This window comes from Gasterosteus aculeatus, chromosome 13, assembly GCF_964276395.1.
Source record: "Gasterosteus aculeatus chromosome 13, fGasAcu3.hap1.1, whole genome shotgun sequence".
Taxonomy (NCBI): Eukaryota; Metazoa; Chordata; class Actinopteri; order Perciformes; family Gasterosteidae; genus Gasterosteus; species Gasterosteus aculeatus.
Genome location: NC_135701.1, coordinates 11,118,647 through 11,128,484, shown reverse-complemented (window position 1 = coordinate 11,128,484; position 9,838 = coordinate 11,118,647). Strand labels below are relative to the sequence as shown.

General features: G+C 45.2%; 1 protein-coding gene across 3 annotated transcripts; it reads left to right on the top strand.

Annotated features, from left to right (window-relative positions):
- Positions 1 to 13: 13 nt before the first annotated feature.
- On the top strand, positions 14 to 9,838 carry plekha2 (pleckstrin homology domain containing A2). 3 transcript variants are annotated; one of them, XM_078086728.1, is made up of 12 exons: positions 14 to 161; positions 4,070 to 4,230; positions 4,353 to 4,409; positions 4,942 to 4,990; positions 5,107 to 5,204; positions 6,178 to 6,309; positions 6,450 to 6,539; positions 6,631 to 6,699; positions 6,802 to 6,872; positions 7,264 to 7,327; positions 8,091 to 8,168; positions 8,262 to 9,838. In XM_078086728.1, the coding sequence occupies exons 2-12, from the start codon at positions 4,090 to 4,092 to the stop codon at positions 8,703 to 8,705; spliced, it is 1,293 nt and encodes a 430-aa protein (XP_077942854.1). In that variant the 5' UTR covers positions 14 to 161; positions 4,070 to 4,089; the 3' UTR covers positions 8,706 to 9,838. The 3 variants fall into 3 exon arrangements, with proteins under 3 accessions (XP_077942854.1, XP_077942853.1, XP_077942852.1); XM_078086727.1 differs by having other exon boundaries at positions 18 to 166; XM_078086726.1 differs by lacking the exon at positions 14 to 161 and adding an exon at positions 1,194 to 1,498.

Below are 9,838 nucleotides of genomic sequence, written 5' to 3'. Positions count from 1 at the left end.
GCCACTTCCCCTTTAACAGGAGTTAACACACATTAACCGATAGAAAGGACTGAATACAGAGTCCCTCCTGTAGATGCAGACACAGTCATTGTCATTTCTGCAGGAAGATTCTACATGTACACATGTGGAAATTCCGGACTAAACAGGTTATAAAGAAAGAGGTCAGGTCAGTTCATTCCCCTTTTTTTCACCGTCTCTCAGGAGTTTCATCACAGGGTTCAAACTAAGTGCTGTGTTTAGGCACTGTTGTCCTTTTTTCAAATGCCTAAATCGCTGCTTTTGCAGATTAAGATCGAAATATAAATACAAGATAGGATCATAAAATAGTATTGCTCAAGTTTAACAATGTTGAAGTACCACCTTAATTATTCCACCAGACTTTCTGACAAGCACTAATCTGTATGAGTCCTGATGCCACTTCTTGCAAAAGAGATTTGTTTATTTTTATTCAAGCTAAGGTTTTTGTTTTTTTCTCTGTATTTGTAGGTGAACTTTGCTATTTCTATTTTGTAGCACCATGCATCTTCAACATGAACTTTTGTTTTTAGTCGTGCAACTACTCTACATACAAAACAATCATCAGGATTTAGCATTTAATCACCAAAAACACCTGGTAATGTTCAAGTGGCTTTGGAACAACATCATACATTGCAAATATGTTACAGAGTTTGCTGTTGTGGCTTATTAAGATTTGTGACGATTGGAGAGGAGATTTTTTTTATCCTGCTGTCATCAGCGGAGCATTAGTATTCCTATTGCTACTTTTTGTAACCGTAAAAGTACATGTAGAAAACGTTTCCCCACCTCCCAACTGCTGTTGGCACGACTTCTTGCACCTGTCACACTCACCGCCCATGGCATGAATGATACTATTCTTCTGGGTGTACCTGTTTATCCAGGTGTGCACTCCCTTCTTTTATAGCTCATCATTTATATGCACCAACTGATTCAGCTGTGTGCTGTGTGTGTGTGTGTGTGTGTGTGAGTTTGACCCAGTTCTCCAGCAGCCACCCAACAGTAGAAGAGATAAAGTGTTGTATGCATTTGCAGGAAAAAAGAACTGAATTAACAAACGCCTGTAAAAAAGAGCCTAAGGTGATACAAATTTTAAACTGAAGAAGTGCAGAGGTGAGTTGAGCAGTTGACAGTTCCTCGTCGTATGAGAGATCTGCAGCAGGATGGAGGAGGAGGAGGAGGAGGGTGGAGGAGGAGGACGGCCCTGGTGCAGCTCACAGGACGCGTAGATCACATCCGGGGTTGGTTTATTCTAATAACGAAACGTCCAACCCGGAAAAAAAAGACAACTCTTCTAGTAATCCGATCACGCAACCAAACAGAGGAGAGCGCGAGAGGCCGATGCCCGCTGGACGCCGCGAGCCGTTTTGAAGAGATTATCACAACTTTGTTCTGACATGCTCGTTATTTCCCGGCCGCGGGTCTCCGTGCGCTCGTGCGCGGCGCGGGGCGCTGGCTGCGGCGCAAACTGACTCCACCGCGGGTAAGTAGTCCGCCCGCAGTGACAGTCCGTGCGTGCGCGCGCGTGCGCGTGTCACCGTCTGCTTCTGACGGTGTGCGCGCGGAGGATGAAGTGGTGTAGGTGTGGCGGGCCGCGGACTGCTCGTAACGTCCGTCAGGTGTCGCCGAGTAAACTTCGCCGGATCGCACGTAAACGCGCCGTCGCGCGCTCATGCACCACGTGCACGCTCGCGGGTTTCGAGTGCGTCGTCCTGTGACGTTAAACTCGTGTCTGCTCGGTGGTCAAGAACGCGAGGATACGGCAGAGAGACGCGTTATTAATCCCTTTCTGTTGGGGCGTCCCTGTCATCACACAGCTCGTAACTAACCGATGCGCGAGTTCATATGAACGATTGTACTTTTTACAGCCAGTGCTTGTTGCGATCGGGGTGGTTAAGGTCCCCAAGCGTTTAACAAAGGTTGGGTTCCTCTGCAGTTCAGAATGTTCTTTTCAAAAGTACTTCAACGTCCCCGCATACTACCAATGATGTTCTGTACAGTTCCTGAGGCCTTCAGCAAGTATGCAAAGTGGTTAGAATGAGCTTAATGCCCCTCAATACCCCCAATGCATTCACCAATACTATTCCATCATTCTCAACGGTAATGGGCGGTAATTCAATATGAGCATTGATTGTTTTTCAATGGAATCAATGGATTATCATGCTGAAATGATGTGGAGGTATTGCAGGGCACAGTTAGTTTTCTAATCAATAATTAAAAGCACATACTAACTCAAATTTCCAACTCATTACATTTCATTTGTGAAATATTCCTATAACAAGTATTTTGAACAAGGCAATATCGTATGATTATTTATTTAATTAATGGAAAGTATCTTGTATAAGGATATATTGTATTACCAAGATACATATATATATATATATATATTTTAATCACCTCGAAGTGAAAGGCTTCTGTGGCTGTTAAATTAGCCACATGGTATCTCATTTTGCTACTTTCCAATACTGAGTTGCATTCAGGGAAGTTCAGGATTGAGCGTTTGTGAAGCTTGATTCAAAGTCGACGTGTATTTATTTCTGCATACATTTTGCCAATTCTTTGAACTTCATAGAAGTAAAAAAAACCAAAATAGATTACAAGTGCCATCCGTTTCAATCAGTTTCTGTTTCAGATTCAAGGTGTCCACAGTCGAGTGAAAGTGGGTTTCTGACGAAGATGCTGACATGACGCTGTTATCTGTGGACTGTGTTCTGCCCTCATGCACTCTAACAGAATTTACATTCCTTAATTCCTGTGTGCAACCCTGTTACATTTCAAAGATAAATTACTTTAAATTGTAAATAGAAATGTGCCAAAGACGGTCTGAATTATGTCTATTGGTAAAGTTTGGCCTATGATGCTCACCACACCGCTGCTTCACCCCGTGTTAGTTCCGCCTGGTGTTTTCCGATACCCTAAATGTTTCTTGTGTGTCTGTGTGAGTTGTGTGGGGTTTGTCAGTCACCACATGGGTGTCTATGTGCCCTTTGCGGCATCCTTTTCTCTTTTCCATTACACTCAGCAACAGGTTGCTGAATGGTATCTATCTCTGACCTATTTCGGTGGCAAAAAAAATGAAGGTTGCCCGACCAACGCATCAGAAACACAACCCACTTATCTTCCCAGCTGTTTCAAAATGAAAAAAATGTCTGACTATTACTTTTTAGAATAGTGCCACAGAAGGCCTGTGAAGATGCAGCTTGGATCTGTTGTTAATTCTCAGTTTTCTGTGCTTTGTTCAACCATTTATGTGAACGTATTCATGCGTTTGTTCATTTTCAGTATTGGCAGAGGGCTCAGCCATTCAGTCCTGATCATAGATTTTATTACATGTCACTTAAGTTTGACTTTTTCAAATCAGTCACAGATGTTGCCTTATGAGTGGAAGATCTGCTTTGCATCTTTTGATTAACTGCACACAACTGTGAAGAGCATGTGTGGTGTTGAATGTTGCCTGCGAATAACTTGCAGAGGTCAAGATGATTGAATAAACCTCTCATCAAGTAAAAAATCACTTTCATGTATTTCTGCTGTGGATGAAGTTCTCTTGGAAAGCAAACATTTGAAACATCCCCAGCATACCTGAGTGTTCGAGCTGAATGAGTCTTTATTTACTTGGGAAATCGGTCAGCAGCTCAGTGATTCACATGCATGCATCATCTTAATGAATACATCTCTCCTCTTTTGCCCCCCCCCCCTTCCTGCTCTCCCCTCTCTTCCCTGGCCAGTAGAAATGTGCGTGTGAGCAGTTCTTGAGTGCAGTCTGTAATTTTTGGCTGTGGTGTAGGGCCTCGGCTCAGCCTCGGGCTCGCTGCTCACCCTCAATCACGTCACATGAAAAACTGCTGAGTGGAAACGGGTCTCTTTCTTCCTCTCTGTGTGTGTGTGTGTGTGTGTGTGTGTGTGTGTGTGTGTGTGTGTGTGTATTTACAAAGTAAATCAAAGTTGGGTTTGTCTCCCACTTCAGTTTTACTCCTTCTGTTGCTCCCTTTCTCATTCTGCCTCTCACTCTCCATCTGACGGGGGTTATCTGTGTGCGTTTGTGCGTTCCCAGTGACATGCGATAGCGGCAGCATGCCGTACGTGGACCGGTTGAAACGCGTATGCGGCTTCCTGGACGTCGAGGAGAAGGAGAACAGCTGCCGCTTCCAGAGGCGATACTTCATCCTGGACACGCAGGAAAACGTCCTGCTGTGGTATATGGACAACCCCCAGGTACTCCACACACACAAACGTATGACACACAACAGCAAGAGGAAGTTAAATTGACCAATAGGAGCCGTGTAACCTTGGACTCTGCGACAATGACTAGTCTGTGTGTTTGTGTTTGCATGCAGAACTTGCCCAGTGGAACTAGCTTTGTCGGCAGCCTGAGACTAACCTACATCTCTAAGGTAAACCACCTCACTTTGCTGCGCGTCAACGTAACGAGCGGGAGACATCGGAGCAGGGTGGAAACAGCCATTCGACAGCCTAAATAGTAACATTTAAGTGGGGTGCGCGGAGACACCAGATCCGACACATCTGTAGTTAACGGTCACATGCAGAGGAAGACTTGTGGAGTTTTCCAGATGTCGCTGAGCCAAGCGGAGATAATGACATGTGGCTGCAGTGCAGTGCTGACAGTCAGTCCAGGAACACAGCAGATATATGAAATGTTTCTCCTCTTCACTTCTCTCTTAGTCTCCTATATTTTACTCTTGTCCCCCCCCCCCCACCCTCCTATTGTCATATCTCCATTTCGTTCCTTCTATCTCCCCTCTCCTTGCCCGTTGCCTCTTCTTCTGTCATTTATTCCTACATCTACTTCACCTTTTGTCTCCTTTTCTGTTGTCACCTTCTCTCCCACTTTGTCTCCTCTCCTTTCCCATTTGTCTCATCTCCTCTCCTTTGCCCTTGTCCCCTCTTCTCGTCTCCCTTTCTCAGGTGAGCGAAGCCCCAGCGAAGCAAAAGCCAAAGACGGAGTTTTGCTTTGGTGAGTTTTTCGGAGTTATGCTGATGCAGTAGTGCGCCACGCTGTTATTCTTTCTTCATATGTGATAAAATGCATGCAATGCTGGGATTTCATCAGACGGATTTCTATCTCTGTAGTCATCAATGCAGTGTCCCGGAGGTACTTCCTCCAAGCCAACGATGTGACTGACATGAGAGACTGGGTAGCTGCTCTCAATAAGGCCAGCAAGATCACTGTGAGTGCAAATCTTACACTCGCATGACATTGGGACCGGCTTTATTTGTCCTAATTGTGGTTAAACGAAGGCTAAACGCCCCCGAGGGCAGGAAACGGCGATGCGAATGAAACCCGTCCGCCCGAGGAGGCTAAAATGACGTCTTGCGGCCCACAGATACCTTCTTACACACTTGAATGAGGAAATTGTGAATGTGCACAATTAAAACGCTGACATGCGTCACTGTGGTGGAGGTGTCAATACACCTTTGTGCTTGTGAACATGCGTTGCACTTAATATTTGCATATGATGAGTGCTTGTTCGGGGGCCTTTTCATCCAGGCGACAGTGAAGTGTGTCTCTTTGTCTCACCTGCACACTGACACCGGAAGTTGCGTTGCACACACTCTCTTTCACTTCCTCTTCGATGGGAGGGCCTCTCTGCCGCCTTTTCTCAGCGTCTGTGTCCTCAATGAAAACCACAGTAATACTTTACAGCATGAAGGACGGATTGATTATGTGATTAATCTCTGCACACAACATCTTTATTGTTATTTGTTTGTCATACACCTTGGAGGCTTCATTGTTTGTTGATTGTTTTTTTCATTTTTTCTTTTATTTATAGGTCTTTTATGCAATATATTATTTTTCCAATTTAGTTTTTCATAAATAGTGCCTCTCGTTTACACAGTAAGTAAGTGCATGACATTCTGACTGCTTGTAGCTCTTGTTCCTCTTGAATGAACAAAATCAAGTCATTTTGGACGACAAATTGTCAAACCAAACTAAGCCAAAGTAATAGAACAAAGTTAATACATTGAACCACGATAAAGATCAAACAACCCTTAAGACTCTGTTGGGCGTTCTCATGTGGAGCGTATTACATTTTCATTGTTGCTGCACAAAAGCTCCCAGTGGGAATGAACGCTTTGAGCCTGGTCTGCTTGTTGATGCCATGTTAGTCTATAATACCCTTCTGCCCGCTGTGCTGGCAGGTTCCTAAATCGGGCCCTGCACCTCCGAGGTCCGATGTGACCGCAGTGGTCAGCGCCACTCAGGGAGGAAGGAGACAGCAGGCCTACAAGACCGAGATCATCGGCGGCGTGGTGGTGCACACTCCCATCCAGGTAACGAAAGGGACGTTTTGTAGCTTTCCCTCTGCCTCGATAACCGCTGTGTGTGTAATCTGAAATGTTTTAAAGATGTCGGTTACGTTGGCCACGACCGTTGCGTTGACATTAAAGACGGTGGTGATGAAATGTTTCAGAATGAAAGCGAAGAGACAGAAGGGAGGGAGAGGAAGGGTGACAGACCAGGTGTGTTGCGATGCGGTTACTGTGTCAAACAAGGAAATGTGGTGAGTACATATAGCCACTTATAACGGATGAACTCTGTTTCAATACAGAGATCTGCATTTCGAGACTGTAATATGCGTGTGTGTCTATCAGAGGAAGAGCTGGAAGAGGAGGTTCTTCACCCTGGATGACAATGCAGTCAGTTACTACAAGTCTGAGATGGTGAGGAGGCAGACCGTCTGTATTTATCCTCTGTTGGTGCCGCCTGTTGATGACTGTGGTCTTGGTCGTCGCATGCCTGAGTTGTGCTTACGCATGTCCCAGGACAAGGAGCCTCTGCGAGCTGTCCCACTGAGGGACATACAGAAGGTCCATGAATGTCTCGTCAAGTCGGGGTGAGTCAAATGAGAATTTATCAAGTTCACCGTTTTCCTTTTTCTCTCCCTGGTTACCACTCCGGTGATTAGTTTAGAACATTTTACACTTCAAATAGATAGAAACAGCATCAAGATTTCTGTATTCCAGAAGCAAACAATCGGCTAATTGAGGTGTCAGTAGTTTCCGTTTTGACGTTCTTTTTTTTCTGAAGAACTTGAACAACCCTTTTTTCAACATTTTCTGTTGAACGTGTGGCCACTTCCTGTATGATTCTGAATACATACATGACTCCGTAGAATACAAAACTCATACTGTTAGTAGATTTTGACATGGCTAAATACCGTCTGGCCCTCCCCTTAGCCACTGTTTTATCCAGCATGATAATTTCCCGCTGTGCATGTCAATCAGAGATCTGCTGCTGAGAGACAACCTGTTTGAGATCATCACCGGCTCCCGAACCTTCTACGTTCAGGTACAGTCTGCAACTTATCAGAGGCTTCGTTGCTCACAGGTTTTATGTCATGTTGGGAGCTCTCTGGGTGAAAAGCATGACCAGATACAAATTAGTCTCCGCGGAGGAGGTCTGTTTTCGCAGGTGTATCGGCTGTTGTTTTCTCTAAATGCTCTGCTGCTGTTGTGTGGCAAGGGGATCTTTTTTTAGTGCTAAAAGTTTGTTTTTGTCAACTGGACAAAGCCATCTGTTACCATAACTACAATAACATCCTGTCAGCCTCCCGGGAGAAGAACTGACAGAGAGAGAGAGACAGACAGAGAGAGAGAGACAGACAGAGAGAGACCGAGAGAGACAGAGAGAGAGAGGCGCTTTTATTTTTGTCTGCACAAACGTATAACTAATAATCAAATTAAAAACACCAAGACGATGCTCATAGTCGAAATGTCGACAGCATCTCAAATTAAAAAGAAATGGGAATACGGTTTAGAATTTGTGCAAGTCATTGTTATCTAAAAGTTTTGAATACCCTATAGTGATAAAACACATGTTGAAATCATAACAACTAATAATCTGAAGTATGTCTTCTTTATTTTATTTATTTAATGTAAACGTCATACCTATGTTATTAAAATGGTTTTGTTTTTGGCGGTAATGAATATATAGAACCTCACGAGTGACACATATAATAATATTTTTTTTAAATATGAAACGGGAAGCGTTGAATGAAGTGCAGACGTGTGGCTGTGGGAGGCGTTATCCTCTGTTGATGTTTGTCTCGCAGACGGACTCTCCGGAGGAGATGCATGGCTGGATCAGGGACATTGAAATGAAGATCCAGGACTTCAGAGGCCCCCCGAAGGTAACGCTGTCGTCTCTCTTCTTGACACAAACAAATCTTCAAAATTTTCTCGCCGTGCTCGACACTCATCCTGTTACCGTCGCTGTCACGCAGGGTTTTTCATTTAGACGTGCGTCTTCTCTCTATCGGAGTCCCAACGCGTCCTCGGCATCCCGAGGCCAGCAGAGCGAGGAGCGCCGGCCTGCGCTGGTCAAGTCCTGCTCCGTGGCACCGGGCTGGCAGCCCTGGACGCCCGTCCCTCCGTGTGAGCCCTGCACCCCGGACGCAGAGGATGAAGACAGCCCCTTCAGCCCCGTGTCCACGTTGCCTTTGCTCTCCTCCTCCTCCACCTCCTCCTCCTCCACCTCCTCCTCCTCCAACTCCCTCTCCGCCACGACCAACTTCCTCGGCTCCAACCCGACCGGACCGGGCATCCTCGCTGCGTCCAGAGATGCGGCCGGCGGGCGTCGAAGGCACCGCTCGCAGCCTCAGCCTCACAGCGGCTGCAGCTTCCCCTTCAGCCTGGACGACGACGGCATCCGCACCACGGACGTGTAAGCGCCCGGCGAGCTCCGTCCGGACCGCCGCTCGGACTCCACAGTTTGGTACCCGCTTTTAAAATGAATGTGACTCGTAATGATAATTGTAGTATTCCCTGTTTTATGAAGTGACACTGTGACCACCCGCCTCGACGCCACGATGTGTAGCCATCTTGCCGACGAAGTATACGCGCACCTGGAAGCGGAGCGAGAGGCGCAGTGTTTGTTGTTCACAGGACTGTGAAGAAAGTACGATGGAATGTTTTTAGCGCGACTTCCTCTGAAAACTTGAATAATCTCGGTGTTAATTGTTCTTAAAGGCAAAGAAATGATGGCACATGCTTTCAGTCTGTGGCACTTGGCTCACCTCGGGGTCGTAACTCAAGAGTATGTTTTCACCCCTGCTAAAAGTGTTCACCCAAAGGTGTTTATGGCATTCAAACACATTAGCATCCATTTTCGTTTCTAGTCAAGCTCCTCTTCACAAAACATATTTTAGTTTTTTTTTTTTGAGGCCAGCAGTGTTTTTTTTTTTCCTCTTTCTTACTGAAACGCTTATATGACATCAACTTTTCTTCATTCATAATTAACAAATATTTGTTTACTAACATCTGTGTGTAGGTCTCATACAAAAAGGTACAAATGAATGAGGGCTTCTCTTTTTACGTGTTTGCACTGTTTTAACCAGGTGCGTTTATTACTTGGCAGAAGATCAACTGTCGGTAAACTGTGACTCCTCTCTTTGCTTTTAACAGGGTACCGTGATAATACAGCAGTGTTGAAATGGTACTTGTCCTAGAATGTTCTGCCACCATCAAGTACAGTTGATCAGCTGGTTGACAGCTTTGTAAATGTAACTTTCTTACTGCATTATGTGCCACTACTTCTGGTAATTCTGCACTTTGCTTTTGTTGTTTTTACTTGTTTTTTTGCCCCTACAGCAGATATTACACTTTCCTCTGAGATGATACCTCACATACTTTGTATTTCCACCGGTAGGCTCAGCCTTCAGCTTCCCCGCAACCCGTCATCGATGTTGTACCACGTTCACAACGGTTTCCGTTTTCTGAAGCTGTGTGCACTCGTCTGCCTGCATTTAGCGCATTTTCGTTCTTGTACATTAAATGATGCTTTTTATTTGTCTTATTTTAA

Excerpts from the sequence above, each read along its gene's own strand:
- plekha2 (XM_078086728.1), top strand. The coding sequence starts at position 4,090 with ATGCCGTACGTGGACCGGTTGAAACGCGTATGCGGCTTCCTGGACGTC. Across the intron at positions 6,310-6,449 it reads TGGTGCACACTCCCATCCAG|AATGAAAGCGAAGAGACAGA; the intron begins GTAACGAAAGGG and ends GAAATGTTTCAG. Across the intron at positions 6,873-7,263 it reads GAATGTCTCGTCAAGTCGGG|AGATCTGCTGCTGAGAGACA; the intron begins GTGAGTCAAATG and ends CATGTCAATCAG.